Source organism: Podarcis pityusensis (assembly GCF_964106645.2).
Source record: "Podarcis pityusensis genome assembly, chromosome: 1".
Taxonomy (NCBI): domain Eukaryota; kingdom Metazoa; phylum Chordata; class Lepidosauria; order Squamata; family Lacertidae; genus Podarcis; species Podarcis pityusensis.
This window is the reverse complement of record NC_138028.1, coordinates 73,189,420-73,213,942: the sequence shown is the minus strand read 5'-3', so window position 1 is coordinate 73,213,942 and position 24,523 is coordinate 73,189,420. Positions and strand designations below refer to the sequence as shown.

The 24,523-nt window shown below is 44.7% G+C and overlaps 1 protein-coding gene and 1 long non-coding RNA gene across 6 annotated transcripts in view; one reads left to right on the top strand and one right to left on the bottom strand.

Annotated features, from left to right (window-relative positions):
* Nucleotides 1-24,523, top strand: part of SERGEF (secretion regulating guanine nucleotide exchange factor) — a 107,052-nt gene that overhangs the window by 77,975 nt on the left and 4,554 nt on the right. For 2 of the 5 annotated variants that reach the window (XM_080999396.1, XM_080999398.1), the window contains exon 11: nt 23,484-23,669. In XM_080999396.1, the coding sequence (XP_080855522.1) occupies nt 23,484-23,665 (182 nt within the window). In that variant the 3' untranslated portion in view covers nt 23,666-23,669. Of the gene's footprint in view, nt 1-23,483; nt 24,107-24,523 lie in introns of those variants that run through there. The other 3 variants (XM_080999395.1, XM_080999399.1, XM_080999397.1) reach the window with 2 other exon arrangements.
* Nucleotides 1,532-4,329, bottom strand: LOC308474170. Its single transcript, XR_013984534.1, has 2 exons — nt 3,201-4,329; nt 1,532-1,792 (listed from the first exon to the last, which is right to left on the bottom strand). It is a non-coding gene; the product is annotated as an uncharacterized lncRNA (long non-coding RNA).

Here is a 24,523-nt window from a genome sequence, read left to right as displayed (position 1 = left end):
TGCTGTAAGGTGTTTGCCAGAGAATGAGGACATTTCCCAAATACAACTGATGGACAATGTAAGCAGCAAGGACCAATCTGGACAGAATCACTCTATTTCCTAAATGTTTATCTCCTATATTTATCTTCCATATTCAAGCTCAGACTATGAATGTGATTTAGATTTGGTTGGTGTCGCTTGTTTGTATCAGTGCAATTGAATATTGAATTATTGGAATGAAGTTTGATATGTATGTTCAGGTCAAGACCCCGTTCTCTGTGTTGAGATAATATATCCTCTTGACCTCTGAACCAATTTTCATCGGGGAGAGGGACAAGAATACTTAGCACAGTCTTAAAGCCATACATCATGTTGCAATCAGACCAAAAGGTCTATATATAAATCTTGAATTTCAGCTCAGTTGCCACTAGTGTTTATGAAGGGGACAGTTAGATATTAGATATCAGCAAGGGCATGTGCCAATCATTGGCATATATTTTTGATTTGGAAGGATACAATTTCTGAAGAATATGTGGAGTAAGAAGGTCATATATACATATGCATTAGAGTTACCCTAAAATAATATCTTACTGAGCTTTGATTTTTAAAGAAATTGCAGTACTCTTCTCCCCGCAGCTGGCAATCCTTAACATCTGGGAGTAGGAAAATGAGAACTTACTGTGTTCACTAGTATCATTTTTATTCTTGACAGCTAGGCAATGGATAGCTAAAAGCTGGAAATTAGCAGAAACTTTGACGTTTGAAGCATGGCTTCATAGAATCTGGATTGTTGCCATGGCAGAAAAACTGATATGAAACTGGCCAAAGGGAAAGCAAAGCCAATGGATTTCTTCATGGTCTGACACCCTTTAATGGACTGTAGGCAAAAACTGGACATTTCACATGTGTTCTCTCAGCTCTGGAATGAAAACTGAATCTCCCAAAATGATAATTAAAGACAATTATTGCTTAACTGGAAGAAGTAATGCACGCAATACACTTGGTTGAATTAGGTGACTGGGATTTGGATGGGGTGTTGCATATTGCTGATCTGATTTATTTGATTGATTTCCAGCTCCGTGTTTTCATATGGTTCATTTATGTGTTATTTTCTTGTATGTGCATTGTTATCTGATAATTGATATTGGAAGCTATGTTATATTATAATTTTAATTTGCGGGGGGGGGGGGGAATGATATCAGAATGCATTTCGGTGAGCACATTCAGAACACAGTTGTATTTCAGCTTTGTCTCCCATATTAATTTTTCAGTGGGGGCAGAAGCCCATAAAACTCACCGAATACTTGAATACTGAGGAAATACAGTGTGATTGTGACATAATTCTGCATTTAGAGTTGGAATACCTGTGTGACCTCTGCACCCATTTTCAAGGGGAAGAGGAACAAGGTGAAATAGATTGTAAAGCAATCTCTGAAGTAGGCTTTACTCATTATATTTAGATGTGCCTGAGGTCCGGTTCTTGACTGCAGCTGATATGCATATCCCTTTTCTTTAAATCCATATCTATATCTATCCACCTGTATTTTAAAAAAAATTAAATGAGAACATCAGAGCATAAGGATGGATAAAAAAGATGATCCAAATATTCAAGTCTACTCTGTTGCTATGATTGATTATGGAGTGCTATTACTATTAAGATCTCTGAAAATGAGTTCCAAAGTTAATGAGGGGAAACCATTTGTGGATTATTTTTTTTGCTACAGAGGACAGTTGCATAAAGGACAGAATGAAACAATGTCTCTTGCTTACCCCTATGCCTGGAACTTCTTGAAATATTTGCATGGTTCCACCTCTTTTTCCTTCCCTTCATATTACTTCTCATATCCCACTTTTTCCTTGATGCCTTTGACTTAAGACCCTAATTCTTACCCCCAACCGAAATTAAACCTAAATATGTATCTATACTTACTTACTTGTCTCCTGTTACTTTTGCTTCTCTCTCTCTCTCTCTTATTTTCTTTGTAACCCGTCCCCTTGGCCAACATTTGGACTGTTAGCACGGTCAGGGGTACCTTTACAGTTACCTTTATGTGCTATAGATCTAGATATAACAGAGTTATATAAACTGTAAAACACTCTGAACACCAATGACATTGTGCATCATCATCATCATATTGTGGCTTTGAAAGTCAAGAGGGTCAAATCTCTCAAAAAATGCTTGGAGTTGTCTAAAACTAAAATATTAGAAGCTCAGCTAGAAGATATGTCACAGATCAAGGAATGTACCTCCAGGGCCAAGACAATGACAGTGTGGTTAACAAGCAAAGTAAAGCTATTAGAGGCAAGAAGGCTTCCTAAAAAAAATGAAAGTCTTGTCCAAAAGACAAAAAGGAATACAAACTTCGGCAAAAAAAGAAGAAGCAAGGAGACAATAAGGGATGCTAAAAAAGAATTTGAGGAGCACGTTGCTAAAAACCTGAAGACCAACAACAACCAGATCTTTAAATACATTAGTAGCAGAAGACCAGCTAGGGAGGCATTTGGGCATTTGGATGACAAGGGCGTTAAAAGTGCTAAGGGAGAATGAGGAGATTGCAGAGTAGCTGAATGAATTCTTTGCACCTGTCTTCACAACAAAAGACATGAGGCAGATCCCAGGGCCTGAACTAACTTCCACAAACAAGCGAGGAGCTTAGATAAATAGTGGTGACACACAATTAAGTTCTAAACCTTATTGACAACATAAAAATCAACAAACAGTAGTTGGGTATGAAAGGGCACCTCACAGGGCTCAAATATGAGATTGCTGGTCTTCTAACTTGTCCCTAAGATCACCCTCCATACATGAGGACTGGTAAGTGGTTGATGTAATACCAGTTTTTTCTAAAGGTGGGGTTTCCTGGAAATTACAGGTAGGCTAGCTTAACATCTATTCCAGGAAAATGGGTGGAAAGCATTGTTAAAGATAGAATTGCCAAGCAGATAGTTTCTGCCTTCTAGCTCTCCATTGAATGATTCAACCCTAAACTGGTGATTACTTGAGAATTTTGGGTTTGCTCCTATATTTGCCGTCCAGACCTGTGACTGGCTTCAGTTATCCAGGTACTATATGTATATTTTTTCATGAAGTATCCTAATATTTTTTTCACAGTCAGGAAATATTGGCATCTGCAAGTTGTAAGTACTGTCTATGATTTTAGAAACTGCACAGTAAACCTTAGAAATGTCTCCCTTGAACGGCATATGGAACAATGGGGAACACCAAAATATAAACGCAATTTGGGACCTTTCTAAATAAGGGTTTTATACAGGGCTCTACTGTATAATGTGGGCATGATATGTTGAAAAGTGTGATACACATAAAATCTTTTTCTTATTTCGATACTCTTGTCTGAAGAAAAGTATGGTGTAATTTCTAGATTTTAGAGTTGGCATAAAGGTTCAGCCCAGGCTATTGAACCTGCTGTGCAGAGAAACAGCATTTTGATTAATAGGCAGATTCAAGAATCCCAGTTGCACTAGGTATATTAGAGACAGGCTTATAGATCCCTGCAGGAGATCTCCTCCCTAGGTTTCTTTGGAGAGTGAAAATCGGGAGGGAAGGTATTAATATGACCTCTCATTATTTAGTTGGCACTGGATGTTGACATTTCTCTTCTTGAGAAAGCCTGGAGAATTGGCTCAGGTTAGATTTCCATACTGCATCAAAATTAATCCTAAAGAGAAAAGAACAACATTATTAGCAAGCCTGTTCATGCTGATACCGGGATGTCCTGTCAAGCTTTTGTCATGGGAGTCAACATTTCCTGTGATGGTTTAAAACCCAAACATTTCTTGAAAGTACTGTCTTCCAGGACGCTCAAAGCTTGCATGGGTTCTTGGAGTCATGAGGCTACTAGAATCACATTCAACAAACCAGAAATAAGCAAAGGTTTGGGGGTGGGGGGAGAGTCCCTCTGAATAAAAGAGCGACCAAACTGCATCAGGCCAAAGGTTCATCTTGTCTAGTAGCCGCCTTCCTACAATGGCAGCCAGGTGCATCAGGAAGCCCATAAGCAGAGTTTGAGGCTAATAACCCTTTTCTCTTCTTGGCCTCTCCTCAGTCGGCTGACTCTGAACCTGCTGAAGGAAAGGTGTCCATTCAGTGGATATTTAGCCAAGCTTGCTGTACGGATTAGAAGGTTGCTCTTTTATTTGATGGAAGAGGGCTATAAAATCAAATAATGTCAAGACCAATACATTATTAATGAAATTAAAATTGTTCTGTAGCATTTTAGAAATCCTGTTAATTATCGCAGTGATTCTGCTGTAAGGGCAGAATGTGAGAGTAGGCTTTATTTTATTTTTAACCAAGTGCTTAGGAAAAATACTGCATGCTTTTCCTTATGATTTTACCTGTAAAACAGAAATAGTAAATAAATAAATAAAATCATTTAAAATATGAAAATAGATTGCTCTGCTTTCTGCAGCTTCCCACTGCCTAGTGGCCTCAAATTAATTCCTTAAGAATCAGTCCCCTGTGCACACTAACCTAGGAATAAGCTCAATTGAACCTTAGTGGGATTTGTGCATCTAGAACATGCAATAATCAGGACAGATTAAGATGGATTGAAGCCTTGGAGTTGTATTAATTTGGGTGAGAGGGAGCAGAAAAACCTGAAACCTGAATTATAGATTGAAGCAGGCAGATAGCATAGAGCAACTCAGAATCAAGAACAGTTGGGGTTTTTTAAAGCAGATATAAGGTGAATCTTGGGGCCCACACAAACCCCTACTGTTTAATATTAAAGCTTCTTGTGCTTCCAGATCTATGGTTGCAAGGTCCAGTATTTAACCAAAGGGGTTTTCTTTCCTATGATTCCTTTAGGTGAAGTAAAAAACAAAACAATAAAAAGTGAATGAAGCAAACTTTGGGAAAGGTGAGGCAAAAGGCCCATTCTATTAGCCACCTACAATTCATGGATATAGGTGATATCTCTGTTCATCAAAGAGTTCTAAATTAGGTTCAATTTATATGTGATCACACATTGGATATTGAGAAATATTCTGTAACGCTGAACAAAACGTACACATCACAATAAACACAGCTTTCCAAGTTCCCATGGATGTCACTGATTTGTGCTTTCATGCATTCCTCCCACCTCCATGACTTCTACAAGATTTAGGTTAAACAGCCTGAACAACTTTTTAGGAGCAGCCCAGCAATGGAATGAGCTGACAGGGGAAGCCATGGAAATCTTTGGAAAGTCAAGGGGCGGGGGAAATTGAACAAGCACCTATCACAGATGATTTAGTTCTTAGCTAGTCTGTTTTAGAAAAAGGTGAAGTAGATGAGCTGTTGAATCCTTCTATGTTTGTGGTAGGCTGTGAAATGCCACCTGAAATTATTCTGTTATATGGCAGTGCTGAATGAGCTGGATCATGATCTTCAGTGGCCAAAACCAGCACCGAGTCATGGCATTCAAATAATGCTCAGGATTGTGTTGCCGGGTGATTAAAACTATCTACGAATGTACTCTTTTAAATAGAGGGATGGAGGAAAGGGTAGAACTGCAGTTAAAGAAATGGAGTAACTTTCACAGGCATTTCACATATTCTGTCTCTGCAAGGACTCCTGCTAAAAACAGTGAATGCTTTTTGCATCTATTAATTTAGCCTTTTAAAGAATTTTTTTCTGGGTGAAAAATCCATCATAAACTTAGAAATAGACAGGGCATATGAATGCATGTCCTAATTCTCTCCAAATCAAAGGCCAAGAGCAGTAATTATCTCATTCTGAGATTTTACACCCAGATATACTTTTAAATTAGGGAGGAAAATGGATACAGTTAAATGCAAAGGGCATTAGCTAATGTCCTCCTCCGATCTGAATGCAGGAATTCAGTTGAGCGGCTTGGAGTATGGTGCTCCTGTAAAAATTATACCCTTAATTATTTGATAGGCTTGTGATTACGGCCATTACCTGGAGAGCCACGAAAGCCCTCACATTGAAACTATGACAGAAACACTGGACTGAATCCAAAGTTGCCTCGGAAAAGGTGCTTACAAGGGTTGGGGCCTCTGGAGCAGCAGTGTGTGCTTCTGGGTGGGGGTAGGCCTGCAGGAGGAACAAGGAACTAGGGAAGACCACCTACCATTTCTTCCAGTAGGGAGGGAGCCCCGAACAGATCTCTGTGTGTTCCATGAATAGAAGCGCGTCTGATCATTGAATGGCCCACCTGGATCCAACCCATTATGAGTTAAATTTCCGAGTGGCCGCGTATTTCCCATTTGTACGCAGTGAACTTCATAGCCAAGAAAGGATGTGAAATTAAATCTTCCAGATTCAGCACCTCTTCCACTCCTCCAAACAGGATGGCATAAATATGGAACAGCTAATAATTTTGCTTGAAGCAAACATACATCTGCTTGGCAATGGGTGGCAACTTTTCAGAAGTAAGTGCCCAGTCCGGGTCATGTTAGTACAATATGTTAAGGTGCCAGAGCATCTCAGGCTCTTAGCTATAATTTTAGAGCATGTTTCCTGTTGGCTGACGACCTCTTTCAAGTGCTGATCACAGCATAGCTCGAATACCACTGTGTGGCTGGCAGCTACTCTTTGCTTATTTCTAAACTGCAGAAGTTTCCATCATCTGCTCCCTGGTTTAATCCCATTCCTGTTTCAAATCCTCTGTGTATAAAATTTCCTCTTTTGATTTATGGACACAGAATTGCAGCTGTTTCACCCCCCCCTTTCCTTTTTGAGGACTTTCTTCATAAGTGTTTAGTATCCCAAACAAGAAAACATACAACTAATTTTACAGTCAAGAGATGTGTCTTTTATCTTCCACATTTTCTGAAGTCCTAACTCAAAACTGAAGCATATAAATTACAGTATAGCTGTTTGCCTTAGAACTTGCTTATCTTCCTACACAAATAAGCACAAACGTATTAAAATAGGGTGCCCATAATGGCACCCTATTTTCTTCATTGTCCCTGGAAGCTGAAGGCAGTGTTAAGTCATCATATTCCATAAGTTCCAATGAACATTTGGGCCTTCAATCTGCACAGTGCAACAGCTCTGCTTGCCCATTTATTAAAACACACAAACAAAGAAACACTACCTGCCAGTCACCTCAGAACCTCCCCACGTCTGAGCCATTCAGTTTACCATAGAGGAAATGAGGGCACCATCCTGGGCTGCACTGGTAATAACCAGACTGTCCAGTATGAAAGAGGACAGCTAGAACTCTAGGTTTTGGCAGCAGCCCTGTGATCTTTGGATGAAGGGCAGTGTAGAAATTTTACACACACTCATGCATACAGCCGTGGCTTCCTTTAACTGGGAAATGTGCATATTTACAAGGCCAGTCTTCACCAGGTTTCATCTAATGTCTCGCTTGACAGATTGCTTGCTGTCATTTTCACTTTTCATGTTTCGTTTTACTTCCATTGCATGCAGTATTTTCCTTTGGGAATGAGTTTGACTCACCTTGGCAAGTCTAAATATAGAGTTGTCTGCATTACAGGAACATAGTACACATACATTTGTACAACACAGTTTTGTTTGCCAGATATTCCTCGCAGTATGTATGTCTTCTGCAAAAGAAGCCTTTTCTTCTCCTGGCTCTTTTACTGTGAACAGAATTCGGAATAATATTTTCAAATGCCAGGCCTTTTGTTAACCCATTAAGGATCTGATTAATTATGATAGCATTTCCTGGATGATGTGATTTATGTCCCTCTCATTTTTAATGGAAAATGTAGATTACGCCTAACCATTTTGGAGATAGTCAACATTAATTACACTCAGAGTAGACTTAAGTAATGTTGGATATCACTCAGTGTAATTTCACCAAATTAAGTTATTTCTGTTTAGTGATTATTGCTTTCAGACATTTTCCATATTGCTTTCCATTTCATTTTAAAGTGACCCCTCATCTTGTACTTTACATGATTTACAGCCCATCCTAAGCACATATTTCAATATTTTCTAAATATATGTTGTTAGGACTGCAGTTGTTTCTTGCGTCAGCTGTGTTCTATGTTTGCAACAAGGAACTGATTTTTTATGCGTTTGCATCTTTCCAGAGGCTTTAATTTATAATTATGTTTTATCATGTAGTAAAGTGAATAAATCACTAAGTTGTGGCCAAATGTTCAGTTAGTCACAGTGTTCTGATCCAGGTTATAACAGCTGGAATTAAAACAAATTTAGTTTTTGCTACCAATGGCAGCCATTTTCTGCTAGTACCCAGGGCACAATATAGAAGTACCAACACGTCATATTTTTTTCTTATACGCACACCCACACATATATCTAGAGAGAACACAGACAAACAGTAACCCATGAGTGACTTTTACCATTCATGTAAGCAAGAAAGCTTCTTCCATGTAGGTGACCTAGTTCCTACCCCAAAACACACAAGAAGAGGCTGTTACTTGTAAGTAAGAAATACGTCTTCACCCAGGCAAATAATGGTACAAGTGCAGGAGTCAGATTTCAAGAGTTCAAGAGCAGGACAAGAGGCTCAAAGCTTGAAGGAAGCCATGAAGATGTCCCAACAAGTTTCCACATCCTGTCAAGCCTTTAAATATGAGGCATGACTTGCAAGAATGTTTGGATTGCAAAAGTGCACTCCATTGGGATGGGTAGGTCTTCTCCAGGCGGTACCTGGTTCTAGGTGACAAGACTGTGCCCTCTTTTTTGGGTTCCTGTTCAGTTGCTGCCACCTTCTGTTCTGCCTCTCAACTCAGCTGCTCCTTTGAGCCTCCACTGGGGCTCTCTGCTCTGCAAGAAGATGGGAGGTGGCATCTCTTTTCTCCCTTCCAAAGTGGCTGAAGTCAGGACGGAAAGAGGCAGTCTCACAATTCGTGCCCTCCTTCTGTTTCTTCATCCTCCTCTTGCACCCTTGCCTGACAAGCCAAACCTGGTCCTGATAGTGCTATGGGGCTCATGTCATCAGGGATTTGAATGAGTGTGTCAGCCCTGAAACTTTAGGAACGTCTGGATTTTATATTTTGTTTAAAGCATTAATGAAATAGTAGAGGAGGCAATAATATTTCCTTGAAATTGTAGGAAAATTGATGTCTCACTAGAGAACTCATATTTATTTGGCTATAAAACCCATTAGCTTATTTGTTGGCCTAGAGGCAGTGCTGTGGTCAATAGGGTTACCATCCTCGTAACTGGTGTAGCTCAGACAAGGATGACTTCAGTTTTATATGTGTGTATCAGAGTTGTTACTTTCCCTTAGTCGCCTATAAATAAAAAAGAGACGGTCAAGAATCAGATTTCTAGGGTAGGCCTCCTCAAAGAAGTCTTGTTCTGGCATTTAACTGATTTAGCAACTTTTATAGAGTTGTCAACCACTGCATTCCAACAAAGCATGATGGCTTTATAAATAACTTCAGAACTATAGTTTTTCCAAGGAGGTGCTGAGCTCCATGACATTTCAAAAGCTGTGTGGTGATTAAATTGGTGTAATGATCTTTAGAGGCATCAGAAACCTTGAATTGTGACACACTTTGGGAATCCTTGTGACCTTGGCATCCATCTGAACTGTAAGAGAAAGTCTTTCTAACACCTGAGATGAACCGGGCTTCTCACAAGCAACAGCAAAAACGAGTACTCAAATAGATCATTAATTTGAATTCTTGGTTTAGGGTGATTAACTGTCAGAGTATATTGCTCGAGTAGTACATATTTGCAAGGCTTAATAGATATCCCGCTTTTGAGTTAATAGATGATGAGAATTAAAGCTTCTGTTAACTCTTTGTGAAAGCATTTACAAAGCCTAGCCACCTCAGGAATTCATCCTCAACCCCAGGGCCTGGCATCTCTGGTCAAGACCAGTTCAAGGGTCAAAGGAAAGGAATATGTGAACCAGTCTTCAAAGAGGGTGTCTCAGGCAAGGTACTTGTTTTCTTCAGTCACGGAAAGGCAATATGAAAGACTCAATACTCTGAAGGGAAAATTGGAAGCCATATGGGTTACAGCCCATATGCATCATGGGTGATATCTTACAGTACTCAGAACAGATCCACTGAAATAAATGGACTTTGATTTCAGTGGGTCTGAGTATGACTAGTGCTGCATACTGCAGGAGTTAACTGAGGATGCTAGAATACTCTTGTATGTGTTCAGTAGTGTGTGTGTGTTCAGAATAAAGATTTTGGTTCTTGAAAATGTTTCTGAAAAAGGAGGGTACTAAGGGGCTTTCTTCAGCTCCTACACTCTCTGAAGAAAAATGCTGTTATAAATAAACACAAGCGCTGAAGCTTATTAAACCCTTTTAAAAAAAAAATAATATAATACTGTCAGAGCTGCTTCCAGATCCTAGCTCACAGAGGATCACGCTAGCCAGCGATCATTAAATAAAAGTCTTTATTGAGTTACAGTTTCCATTCTCAAGCTGCTGCGTGCAACTCTACGTCTCATGGTTAGATCGGCGAAGCTCCATCTGAGTCTCCGCCCCTTGTACACCAACTTAATATCCTAGCCTTGCTCCACCTTTTCCGCCTGACTGTTCTTCTCTGGGTCCCTCTGCCCCCCGGGGTCTCTTCCTTCCGGGATTCCTCTGACGCTGACCCCCCTGACTCTTCTCCCTCCTTTCGGCGGGCTTTAGGACCTGGCTCCCTTTCCGGGCTGCCTACTGCCCCACCTTCCTGTGCATTTGAACTTGGCACGCGCGCCCAACCTTCCACCTTCCGTCTGACCGTTTCTTCGCTCCCCGATGGAGGTGTGGCCACTCCTGACTCGTGCCCTCCCCCCTGTTGTGAGCTGCCAGCGCTTGATCCCTGGCGCCCTTCCTCTTCCCTGCTCTCTGGCGGTGACGCTGGTCCTGATTTCCAACTGCTCCCCTCTGAGTCCCCTCTGGCTCTATCTTCCTGGGGTGTCCCCCTAGGCTCCCCCCTTGCCCTGGCCACTGGTGCTCCTTTCTGTGAATCTTCTGATTCACTGGAAAGACTCGGAGATCTCGGGTCGTCGTCATCACTCATCTTTTCTTCTGCCTCCTCTCCCTCGCTCTCTGTTTCCTCCCTTGCCCTTGCCTCTGCTCCTGAACCCCTGACATCCATCCCCCCCTCGAAGCCCCCTCTTCCCCCCTCCCCTCCTTCCGGTGCGGGATCTGGGTGCTGCCGTGTCAGGGGGACGAATGTCGGATACAGTTCGCTTCCCGTGGCGGGCCGCCATCCGAAGTCTTCCGGTTCTTCCTCCCTGCTCTCGTTGACGACGGTCACCTCCGCTTCCATCTCTGTGCCACCGTGCTCGAAACCCGGGTCGTCCCCGAAAACGTCCATGTCCGTCTCTCCCTCGTTGCCTTCTGGAGACGTTGCTCGTCCTGGACCCTCCAGCCACCTTCTGCAGAACTGCTCCTCTGGTCGATCATCCCACCAATACGAGGGTTCTGAAGCAGATCCCGAGGGTGACCCCTCTGGGGAACGGGCGTCTCGTGTCGGTTCCTCGTCCGAGTCGAACCCCCGGAACGTGCTGGCTGAAAGCGTGGGCGTGAAAAGCCAGTCGTCGAAAAAGTCTGCTGGCATTGGCCTATGTGGGAAGAGGGCATGAAACTCTTCTTTGAGCAGAGGTTCGTCTAAAGCGTAGCCCGGCACCCAGCTGTTGGCACTGGCCGGGGTGCCCTCCTTGGCGAGAAGGTATTCTACCCCCTCTTCCCCCCATCTGGAGTCCAAAATCTCCGTGACTTCGTTGATGCGCTCCTCCTGTGCCACTCCCCCTTGCCCGGTTCTCTCTCGGAGCGGACCCGGTGCCGTTCCTGGTTCCTGAAACCTGTGAGGTGCCTTGTAGGGAGTGAGCACCGATCTGTGGAACACCGGATGCATTCTGGAACCCTCCGGAAGAGCCAGCCTGAAAGCCACCGGGTTGACCTGTTCTTCGACTTGGTAGGGCCCCAGTTGTTTATGCCCTAGTTTCTTCTTCGCCAACGACCTGGCCGGCACTGCGTGGGCTGCTAACCAGACCCAGTCTCCCACATGGATCTCTTCGCCAACCCTTCTGTGTTTGTCCGCTTGTACCTTGTATGCGTGTTTAGCCAGCTCCAGGTGCCGCCGCAGCTGATCGTGGACCTCCTGCAACTCCGACGCGAACGCATCTGCTGTCTGCGGCTCCCCCTCCCCCATTCTTTCCAGTCCCGGGAAGGTTCTAGGGTGCCTCCCGTTGTTGGCGAAGAACGGCGTGACCCCCGTGGACACGTGCTTCGTGTTGTTGTAGGCGAACTCGGCGAGAGGCAGGTAATCCACCCACGTCGCAGGCTGTTGATTCGCATAACATCTCAGGTACTGCTGCATGATGGCATTGACCCGCTCCGCTTGCCCGTTGGTCTGCGGGTGTCTAGCCGACGCCAGGTTGATCTTGACGTTCAGGAAGCCCATCAGCCTCTGCCAGAAGTTTGAGATGAACTGTCGCCCTCGGTCGGACAGAATAGACCGCGGCAGACCGTGAACCTTGAACACGTGGTCTATGAACAGTTTGGCGGTTTGTTCCGCCGTGGCCACCTTCGCACACGGAATGAAATGTGCCATCTTGGAGAACAAATCCACCACCACCAGCACAGCCGTCTTGCCCCTCGAGCTGGGCAGATCCGTGACAAAGTCCAGGGCCACTCTCTCCCATGGCTCGAACGGAGTTTGCAGCGGTTCCAGCAGTCCGGCCGGCGGTCTGTGCACTGGTTTGGACCTCTGGCAGGTGTCACACCTCGCCACGTAGTCTGCGACTTCCCCTCTCATTCCGGGCCACCAGAAGTCTCTGGCTACTAATTCCACCGTCTTCTCCTTGCCAAAGTGCCCGGCAGTGGGCGCGTCGTGCAGCTGCTGCAGTACCTTGGCGCGAAGTTCGTCTCCCGGCACGTAGATGGCCCCTTTACGGATGAGCAAACCATCTCGCAGCTGGAACTCGTCGGTCGCTGCCGTGCCCCTGTGCACCTCTGCCATCTTTGCTTGCGCGAAGGAGTCATCCTGCAACGCTCGTCGCACCGCATCCAGGTCAACTGTTGCCGCCGCGCACGCCCACACTGTCGGTGCGAAGATGTGCATGGCGGCCGCTGGCGTTGCCTCCTCCAGATACTGTGGCTTACGGGAGAGAGCATCCGCCATGATGTTGGTGTCCCCCGGGACATACTCTATTCGGAAGTCGAAATTCGCAAAGAACTCAGCCCAACGTATCTGCCTCTGGTTCAGGAACTGTGCCGTGCGCCAGTGCTCTAGATTCTTGTGGTCCGTGCAGACCTGCACCTTGTGCTTGGCGCCGATCAGGAAGTGCCTCCACGCTTTGAACGCTGCATGAATGGCCAGCAACTCCCTGTCCCAGATGGTGTAGTTCTGTTCGGACTTGCTGAGCTTCCTTGAGTAAAACGCTCCCGGCCTCCAAACCCCCTGCGGGTCTTTCTGCAGCAGGACTGCTCCCACGGCTCTGTCCGAAGCGTCTGTCTCCACCCTCATCGGCCTGCTGGGGTTGACATGAAGCAGCTGCTCTTCCGACGCGAAGAGACGCTTGAGTGCCTGAAAGGACTGCTCCGCCTGCTCTGTCCAGATGAACTTCTTTTTCTTGGAGCTGAGCGTGTCCGTGATGGCCGCTGTCTGCATCGCAAAGCCTTTGATAAACTTGCGATAGAAGTTCGCGAAGCCGACAAACCGTTGGACCTCCTTCCGGTTGCGTGGGCTTTTCCAATCCAACACTGCTCGGACCTTGGCGCTGTCCATGGCGAGCCCTTTATCAGACAACTTGTAGCCCAGGAAATCCACCTCGGTCACGTCGAATTGGCACTTCTCCAGCTTGGCGTAAAGCCTATGTTGCTGTAGCCTGCTCAGCACTTCCTTGACGTGTCTGTCATGCTCCTGCTGCGATTCCGAAAAGATCAGGATGTCATCCAAGAAACAGACGCACGTCTTGTAGAGGAGCCCCGCCAACACGTGATGCATGAAAGCTTGAAAAACGTGGGAGCCATTTTGCAATCCAAAAGGCATAACTCTATATTCGTAGGTGCCCAGGGGCGTGAACATGGCTGTCTTCCACTCATCTCCCTCCCGCATGCGAATGAGGTTGTATGCCCCTCGCAGGTCCAACTTGGTGAACACTCTGCCCTTCCGTACCTTTGCGAGGAGGTCGTCGATTCAGGGCATGGGGAAGTCCGATGGCTTGGTCACACTGTTCAAGATGCGAAAGTCCACTACAAGTCTTTTTTGGGGCGTGTCCCGCTTCTTAACAAAGAATACCGGACTGCCCCCCGCTGCCTTGGACTCTCGGATGAAACCGCGCTCCAAATTATGATCTATGAACTCTTTGAGTTCCTGCAGTTCGTCCTCAGACATGGAATACAGCTTCCCTTTGGGTAGCGCCGCCCCCGGCAGCAGGTCAATTTTGCAGTCATATGGTCTGTGGGGGGGTAGCCTGTCTGCCTCTTTCTCGCAGAAAACCTCCAAAAATTCTGCGTACTTGTGGGGAACCGCTTGCAGCGTGCCTAGCTGCAGCTGTGACTCCTCTTCCCCTCCTTCCTGCCTGGGCACGATGCAGTGTTCAGCGCAAAAGGAAGAGCCGAAGGTCAGCTGCCTCTGGTACCAAGCCAGCGTCGGGCTGTGCTTGTCCAGCCAACTCATGCCCAATACAATGGGCGTGTCCGATAGTTGAGTGACATTGAAGCTGATGATTTCCCTGTGATTCCCAAGTCGCATCACCATTGGTGGCGTCTGCTTCACCACTTGCCCCCCTAGCAGCTCCCTGCCATCCACCGTGACAACCTGCAGGGGCAGCGTGGCAGGCAGCAACTGTATAGCGTGCCGGTCGACAAAGTCCTGCCCTATAAAGTCCGCATTGCTTCCGGAGTCAATGGTGATTGGCACGTCCATGGTGATTCCATTGGGCAGCTGGAGCGACGCGGTGAGCTTCACTACCGGTTTGGGCGGGAGGGGGTCCATGGGCTGTAAAATCTCTGGGGACTGCTTCACTGACACGTCTGGCTGGGCCCCAGTGCCTCTTCCGCCAACCAGACTCCTTCGTTTCCCTGCTGTGGTTGTCCTTGCTGCGTTGCTGCAGTTACCATTGCTGAGGCTGCAGTGTGCTTGTGGAGCCTCTGGGGACACTCTTTCGCCATATGCTGTGGATCATCGCAGATGTAACACTTCCTGTTCCCTCTAGGAGGCTTCGCTTTCACTGCTGCCGGTGCTAGGGCTCTGGCTGCTGACTGAGCCCTTGCACCTCCAACCTCCATAGGTTCCGCTCCTCCTCCTGGCGGAGGCGTGGATTGCGCACGCGCTGCTTCTCTGGGAAGGAAGGAGGAGCCCCTGGCTGGTTCGCGCCCTCCACGCCCTTCGTCCCTGCTCCACGGACGTCCTTCCAGCCGCACCCCCACCGCCAGCGCCCTCTGAACGATCTCCTGCGTGGTCCGGGGTCTCTCCCCCCTCGCAATTTCATCTTTAACCGAGCCGTGCAATCCCTCCCAAAACAGGTCTCTTACAGGAGCCGAATCTCTGTCCCATTCCAGGGCACTGACCAAAGCGAAAAAGCGGGCATGGTACTGCCTTACGCTGGCCCTCCCTTGCTTCAGTCCATGTATCTCCTGCCGAGCAAGATCCACGTCAATGCTTGATAAAAAGCACCCATCCATCGCTTTAATAAAGGCATCCGCATTTTGGAGCGCCGGATCCTTATCTCTCCACAAATTGCGCAGCCATGCTTTAGCATCTCCATGCAAATGGGACATGATGAATCCCACCTTCTCTTGCTCATCTCTAAAGTCTTTGTTCAGCAGTTGCAGTGCACACATTACATCTGCTCTAAAGTTGGGGTACTGTTGCAAATTCCCATCGAAGTGAGAGACCAGACCGCCTGTTCGTCTCCCCAACCCAATCCCCTCCGGTTTGGGTGTCAGTTGCCCTTGCTTCGTAAGCACTTCCAACCTGACCTGGAGATCCCTGTAGGCGGCAGCTGCGTCCTCCTCTCTCTTCCTGGATGCAAGAGCCTCGGCATTCAGTCGTGTCACTGCTTCTCTGAGTTCCACTATCTGCTGTTCGGCCGTCATGTTGTCTGCCGTTCGTGAGCTCGCTAGTAGGCACCCGCTTTCTCTCCTCTCCGCGAGGACGTAGATGCCCACAATCTAGGGATGGAGCTTACTGTCAGAGCTGCTTCCAGATCCTAGCTCACAGAGGATCACGCTAGCCAGCGATCATTAAATAAAAGTCTTTATTGAGTTACAGTTTCCATTCTCAAGCTGCTGCGTGCAACTCTACGTCTCATGGTTAGATCGGCGAAGCTCCATCTGAGTCTCCGCCCCTTGTACACCAACTTAATATCCTAGCCTTGCTCCACCTTTTCCGCCTGACTGTTCTTCTCTGGGTCCCTCTGCCCCCCGGGGTCTCTTCCTTCCGGGATTCCTCTGACGCTGACGCTGACCCCCCTGACTCTTCTCCCTCCTTTCGGCGGGCTTTAGGACCTGGCTCCCTTTCCGGGCTGCCTACTGCCCCACCTTCCTGTGCATTTGAACTTGGCACGCGCGCCCAACCTTCCACCTTCCGTCTGACCGTTTCTTCGCTCCCCGATGGAGGTGTGGCCACTCCTGACTCGTGCCCTCCCCCCTGTTGTGAGCTGCCAGCGCTTGATCCCTGGCGCCCTTCCTCTTCCCTGCTCTCTGGCGGTGACGCTGGTCCTGATTTCCAACTGCTCCCCTCTGAGTCCCCTCTGGCTCTATCTTCCTGGGGTGTCCCCCTAGGCTCCCCCCTTGCCCTGGCCACTGGTGCTCCTTTCTGTGAATCTTCTGATTCACTGGAAAGACTCGGAGATCTCGGGTCGTCGTCATCACTCATCTTTTCTTCTGCCTCCTCTCCCTCGCTCTCTGTTTCCTCCCTTGCCCTTGCCTCTGCTCCTGAACCCCTGACAAATACATTTCTTGTTATCCAGTTAGAGAACATCATGTTGCCATGGAGAGGATGCACCTTCAGATTTATTCTGTGGATGTGTAAAGAAATGCCTCTTAATTGCTTCATCGTTACTCTACCTCATGGTCATCTGTTGTCTCCTATGCCTGCCTGCCAACTCTTATTGCGTGTTTATTTTCATTATTTTGGGAAATCACCTCCCCTTGCTTATGTACTGTTATCTTACTTCGCCTCACCTTAGTCCCTTTCTCCAGTGCCATTTCTGCCCCCTCACCCCGGTTAAGCTAACTTGAAATTATCTTGCTAATGGAACATTGTTCTTTAATCTCTAATCTGCATGAGATAGAGGGCTGTGTAAGATGTATTAACACATTAAGCTGCTGTTGCAGTTCCTTTTTTTTAAAAAAAAGAAGAAGGGTAGATCTAAAAATATAGAATATTAATGGTGATTTTTATTGGAAGATAATATGAAGCAATTAAAGTGCTGCCCTTATGAGAGTTCTTGCTTGGATTGAAGAGAGAAGAGTTTTAGCTATCGGAATGCCTACATTTCAGGTTAGGCCTTTTCATTGCAGAAAATATAGAATGCTCACAATGCAGTTCAAGAGTTTGAAACATCTGTGACCTCTTACCCACTTGTCCAACAAATGGCTTTGTGGTTAAGGGGAGTAAGAAGGGAGTAGTAAGTAGCTACTTGTGCTGTTACCAGGATTTCCCTTATACAGAGGTATGCTGTCTTCAGTCTTATTTATTTATTGACTTTATATCCCACCCTTCTTCCCAAAGGAGACCAGGGTGACAAACAACAAATGACAAAACACTAATACTTCCAGTACACATGCAGACTGGGAAAGATCTCAGCTTAAAAGACTTGCTGGAAGAGAAGGGTCTTCAGTTGGTAGCAGAAAGACAACAGAGAGGGCACCTGTCTAATATTTTAAGGGGAGGGAATTGCGAAGAGTAGCTGCCACAAAACTAAAGGCCTGATTCCGATGTTGTGTGAAACCGACCTCCTGATAATATGGTACCTATAGGAGACCCTCAGCACAGTGATCAACTTGTTAAAGAGTAAAACTATCTTTTAGATATCCTGATCCCAAGCTGTATAGGGCTTTATACAAAACACCACCTTGAACTTAAACCCAGCAGCTAATTGACTGCTTGTGTAATGTTTTTCAACAGCAATGTAAAATGTTAGTAATATCCTGCCCCAGCGAGCAGCTGAACTTTGCACCAGCTACAGCTTCTGGACCAACTCGAGGACAGCCCCACATAGATGGCATTTCAGTAACCCTGGTTGCAGGGTACCAGTGCATGGACCATAGTGGTTGGGCTATCCTGGTCCAGAAACACCAGTAGCCTTACTAGCCAAAGCTGGTGAAAGACATTCCAAAACACTTAGGTCATCTGGGCCTCTAGTGACAGAAATGGATCCAGGAGCAACCCCAGGCTATGAACTTGCCCTTTCCAGGGAAGTACAACACCATCCAAAGCAGGTAATTTACTAATTATCTGGACTCAGGAACTGCCCACTCACAGTGCTTTTGTCTTGCTAGGATTCAGAGAAAGTTTGTTGCTCCTCATCCAGCTCACTGCCGAGTCCAGGCACTGGTCCATAGTATGAATCAATTATATACACATAAATGCTGGAGGTGCAACTTGTATAGAGCTAATATAGTCAATTCCCTCACCCCCCGCACTTGCCCTAAAATCATAAATCACTGGGTTTCCATAGCAACTGAATTTTTCTTGCTTGCTTTTGACCATAAGATGAATAAGCCTTTTTAATTCTCCACGCCCCTCTCAATCTTCCAGATCTACCAAGAACTCCAGCTTGTATAATGCCATATATGCCTTCCAGTCTGCCCAATAAAAGTATGCAAGAAATATGATTATTTAGGAATCTGTGTGCTGTCTTTCAGGGCTATACAGCCCTCTCAAGGTGGTTCATATAATAAAAACATACAAATTTCTCAATAAAAATAGCAATTCAACCTAAAAAATACAACCAGCAGCAAAATAGAAATGGGACTGAGTGACTAGCAGACCAATCCAAAGCTCCAGTCCACTGGGCTAGAGGAGGTTCAGGATGGAGTTGATGCCTCTCTTTCTCCAGCCATGCCTAGCTCACCTGGCGGTGAAAACCAACCAGTGAGGAGCACCCCAGTGCACTTGTCCAAGCAGTAAATGGGTGGAAGCTACTGCTGGCGCTATTGCTGCCAATGGAACCCCTCAAAATGGTTTTTTGGGGGGGTTGCATGCTGGGCCAGCACAGGTTCTACTTCATCCTGAGCCACCCCTACTTGCATCATGTACTGTTAACAGGCCTGATCCTGGTCTCTTGGCTGCTCCAGTGGTGCTGGTGCAGTGACAAGGTCCCGTGTCCCCCCCCCCCCACCTCCCACCCTAGTCAGTATGAGTACAATATGAGTAAAGTGCTTTGTTAGCTGTTCATTATCACCAGATTTGGAAAACCTTTGGGAGCAAGCCAGACTTAGGCAGAAGCCATCATTTCAGGGAAGTAATTCAGAATTTATGAAACCAGCGGTTAGTTTTATTCTGGAACCAATTCAGGTTCCTGGTTTGTTGCCACGGTTGTTTTGAAATTGATTATCCTTTTCTAACAGTTTATTTGAGGAATGGGGGAAGGGCTATGTAAGAAAGGACCTGCCAGCAAATTGTCTGATGAACACACATATTAACTGGTGCTCATATTTTAAACAGGGAGGGTGGAATCTTAATGCTGTGAGGAATAATCTCAAGCAGCCAAACTGGATGTTAAGATCTTCATTTGTGTTTCATTCTTTCATTTGTGTTTTAGATTACTCAAGTACATTGTTGGGGTTGGCCAACATAGAAAAAAGTGGCAATTTCTAAACTGGGACACCAGTAGTAAACAATGGATTGGAATTCTTTTTATTCTAATCAGTGATTAAAATTTTATTAGCAGTCTTTAAAGATATTGACAGGGCGGCTCTTCAGGGATGAGCAATCTAAAGACTTGCCTTCTTGTTTCCATAGCAACCCAGCATCTCCATCCTTTCAAAGCAACCCAGCCTGCATCATGTACTGCAGAGGTATTAGATTCAGCAGAATTACATTAACAATCAAGTGTCTTTCCATTTCCTAAATGTTTGCTGCATGAAAATGGGCTGTGCTGGCATTTAACGAAGATAAGGGAAGCAGGGAGGGGGAGGGAAGCACACTCTTCTCCTGGAAACCTCTAATTTTTAGACTCATGATATTTCTCTCTTGGATGTGGATTGTTCATAATTCATCAAAAAGGAGCAATTTGCCCCTTTTTAGACATTGTGTGTCTCTGAAAAATCCTAACAATGAGAAAATACCTTGTTGTTTTGACCAGCTTACAGAATCAGCGTTTGATGTATGCTTGCTTTAACAGATTGTGCAGGTCTTACATTAACAATGTGGTCAAGGTCTCAGTTAAAGGATACATTGGCAGAACACATTCTAGAACCCCTTATGTATGCGAATCATGCTTATGTTCAGAAATGCAGCTATAGTCAGGTGCAGGACCTTTCATCTTCTCATCCCCTGTACTCTTCTGTACATGCTAATCCTTCTACTGTTAAGTAATATAAGTCGCTCAGGGCCAACTGTCTTCCTCTAATCACTAGCACCAACCTCTGTCAACTTTGGTCATGCTCCATCTTTCTATGTGATATTATGTAAGATTGGCTAGCACACCTTTTGACAGTGAATTCTGTGTTGTGTGAAGATCGTTCTTGTAAATTTCAGAGGTGTAGGTGTGTTGCAGCAAAAAACAACCAAGAGCCCTGTGGCACCTTAAAGGGCAAATCTGGGAGACTAGAGTAAACTAACTACAGTCTAATGATGAAGTGGACTGCAGTCCCCACAAGCATATGCCATAATAAATATATTAGCCTTTAAGGAGCCGCAATACTCTTTGTTGTTCTTTGAAAATGTTATATATAGATGACAGTACTTATTTTATTCTTGAAGTGGTCAACATTCCAACTCAGTGGATGAGGATAATAATCGAAAACTGATTTTAGAATATTTAGAACTTTTTTTCTACACATTCACTCAAATGTTATCGTATTGTTACCCAGTATCGGTAAAATCAAAAACCTTGCTCTCTCTAGGTATAAAGGAAGGGTATGCAGCCATGGTCCCTCCATTTAGAAATACAGGAGTTCTGTATGGGGTCATGGTGGATTCTTGCTATTGTTCCATTTTATAGCTGGGAAGGCTTGTTGGTTCAGAGTATATTTTATGTAGCAGTAAACCAGCCATTCTGAAGGAAATACAGACACACTGCTTGTTCTAATCAGCAAAAAAGGTTTGTGGAGGGAGGAGAGGAGAAATTATGGTTCTCCTGCATCACATCTAGTTTGGCTGTAACATTTAACATGTTACAGGGCATTAAGTTCCAAGATATGCAGCACCTTTTTTCAGTCCATTATTCAGCTCACATTTGAAGAACTGGAGTAGCAACATGGAAACTGGTTCAGACATAAAAGGACCACCCAGTGAGGTAGATGCTATTTTTAGTACGGAACACTTTCCCACATCCCCATTATTTTTTGTTATTTTTTGAGGTATAGAATGATTCAGGAGTTTATTTCAGCTATACACGTGAAACCAGGTTTTTTTGTGTTCTGTTCCATCAAGGCTAATAGTGTCAGAAATCCAACAAGAAAACCTATTAATGCTCCATAACATGTTAAATGTTACAGCCAAATTAGATGTGATTCAGGATGAACCATAATTTTTCCTCATTGCTTTATTAAATAAGGGATTTCTATACTGTACCTTCAACAGCAAGAAGTTCCCATCTTGGTTTATGAAATGGGTCAATTTGGATCTTTTCTTTGGATCTTTCAACCCCCCTCCAAGTGAATAGCAACCATGGAAGGAGAAACCATGTATATGCGGGAGACAATCAATCAATCAATCAATCAATCAATCAATCAGATCAGAACTACAGTGATTGAGGGAGGATTTGCTTGCCTGTTTGACCCTGCAAAGGTGGTGGCAGTTGGTTATTAAGAAAATGGTGTAGACGGAGTGGTTTATTCATTCCTCCTTTCTCTTTTTGCATCTGCAAAGAAATCAGAAGTTTCTCCTTCTAGTTTTCAGCTAGCACAAAGTACTTGGAAAACCATGGTTTGTTTAACTAAGGGCCATTTGCAAGCCATGAAAGTCAGCAAATTGAGCAGGAGAAAAGTCCTTAGCAGTGGCTTACTTTCACAAGAAGCAGTAGTGCATTAAAAAAATTTGCAACAAATTATTCTGCCACTGTTTGTAGCAATGGAGCTGGCAAATTGGTGTCTTGGTAGGCCACGATGTTCTCAAAAAATGTTTCGGGAAGGCAACCAGGTCTGGACACAGTATTATTTCACAGGCATTGTGTGTGGAGGGGTGGAGGGAGAGAAAGATGGCTGTGAGGTGTAGTGGTTAAAAGCAGTAGATTCGTAATCTGGGGAACCAGGTTCGTGTCTCCGCTCCTTCACATGCAGCTGCTGGGTGACCTTGGGCCAGTCACACCTCTCTGAAGTCTCTCAGCCCCACTCACCTCACAGAGTGTTTGTTGTGGGGGAGGAAGGGAAAGGAGAATGTTAGCCGCTTTGAGACTCCTGAAGGGGAGTGATAAAGCGGGATATCAAATCCAAACCCCTCTTCTTCTCTCACAAAGGGCAGGGTTCTAGTATGTTCACTCTTGAGGCTGGCTATTTTCACAAAGACTGGGGAAATATCCCACAAGCTAAAACATTAATTTTTAATATTAACTTGAAAGTTTTAGGTCAATGATTTGTGCGTGTAGTTTTAGATCTGACTATTAGAATACGTAGGATACTTTTTCTGTGTCTGAATACTGAGCTAAATAGAGAACTTGTTTTCCCAGAGCAGTAGCCTACTTGATATCTCACTGTTATTGCTTAAGTGTGATTCAGTTACACTGGCATAAGTTTGAAAGAAAGGGTATCGCTCTATTTGTAAAAGCGTTTTTCTTTGATTGTCAGTGCCAAAAGGAGCACAGTAATACCAGAAATAGTTTCCAGAAAACTGAGCTGCCACTTTTCAGACTTTTTGGCGTCAACCCCTTTTATAAGGCTGATAATTTTGTACTGAATTTCAGAGCCCTAAATATCACCAGCAAACGTGGTTCTTCATCTGCAACAGGAAAAATAAACAGATAATGTAAGAGAGACTTAGATAATGGAAAGTTGCATGTATGAAGTTGGATTGAGACCTTAAAGTTCACACTGTGATTCCCTTCTTGAGTAATCCGTAATGAAAATATTAGGTCATTTGCGACCCCTGACTCCTGATTTTTAATCCCCAGTCTATGCTCTTGTAGAATAAAGTGATGGCACAACAGCCCAATTCTGTGCAGGTTTACTTGGAAAGTATTTTGAGAAAAGGCTATAGCTGGGCATGCAGATGGTTTCATGTTCAATTCCCAGCATTTCCAGATGGAGCCACTGCCAGTTAGTGTAAAGATCCCTGAGCTAGTTGGGCCAGTGGTTTGATTCCATATGTGGCAGCTTCTTACGTTCTTAAGCAAGTACCACTGAAACATACCCAGTGCTCTGCAAGGCTGTTGCTGATTTCTAAATTGATGACCTCGGGAATATCGGTGCTATATTAGTTGCTTTAATGCTATGATTACAACATGTCTTCCTTTCTTGTAGGTAGCCAGTGTTTTTCCTGGGGATGGAATGAACACGGGATGTGTGGCAACGGAACAGAAGCCAATGTTTGTGTCCCTCAGCCTGTTGGGACTTTGAGTTCTGCAAAGCTGCGTTTGATTGGATGCGGAGCTGGACATTCCATGGCATATTGTCATTTACCACGCTTCAACCTTCCACCATAGAAATGTCAGCACAATTTCAAGTACTATAATCGTTGGTGTACTAATATTTATATACAGCTAACCAAGGTTGTGAAAATTACTGGGGAAACCAGGTGCTGATTTAGAAGCAAACAAAAGAAACTTGTCCTGTAATGCTCTTTAAAAACATAACCAACAACAATGCACTGAAATATAATATTTTCTGGTGAAAGTAGGCAGAATCCAGTGAAATTAGTCAAGGAACTATACTTGGTTACTAACTCAAGTCTCATTAATTTCTGTGGGAGATGGTAATGCCCGACATTTGTTAGATTGAACTCATATATATGTTTTTAGCTTGCTTCTTTTTTTAACAGCTTGAGCAATTTGTGTCATCAGCAAATCTGGCCACTTGACTGCTCACCTGCAATTCCAGAACATTTAGGAAAACATTAAAAAGCACTGGTCCCTTGGTGGATTCCATTTCTTGTGTCTATTCATTGTCAGAATCATTCATTTATCCCCACTCTCTGCTTCCTGTTCATGCCTGCCTTTTAGCTCATGCCTGCTAAGCTTGCTCAGGAGTCTTTGCTGACGTTGCACAATGATCTTCCAAATCTCCATGCCTATTGACACTCTCAAATAATTGTCAAAGGTTAGTGAGTCAGGACTTACCTTTGCAGAAGTCACATTGGTTCTTCTTCAGCAAGGCTTATTCTTCTATATGCTGGGTAATTTTATCTTGAATATTGCTGATGTGAAGATAATCAGATTATAGCTTCTGGGATCCAGCCAGATCCTTTTAATAAAAAATGGTATTAAATTGGCCATTTTCCAGTCCTCGGGTACAGGCATAATTTACAAATTTTCATTAGAAGCTCTGCATCTTCACATTTCTAA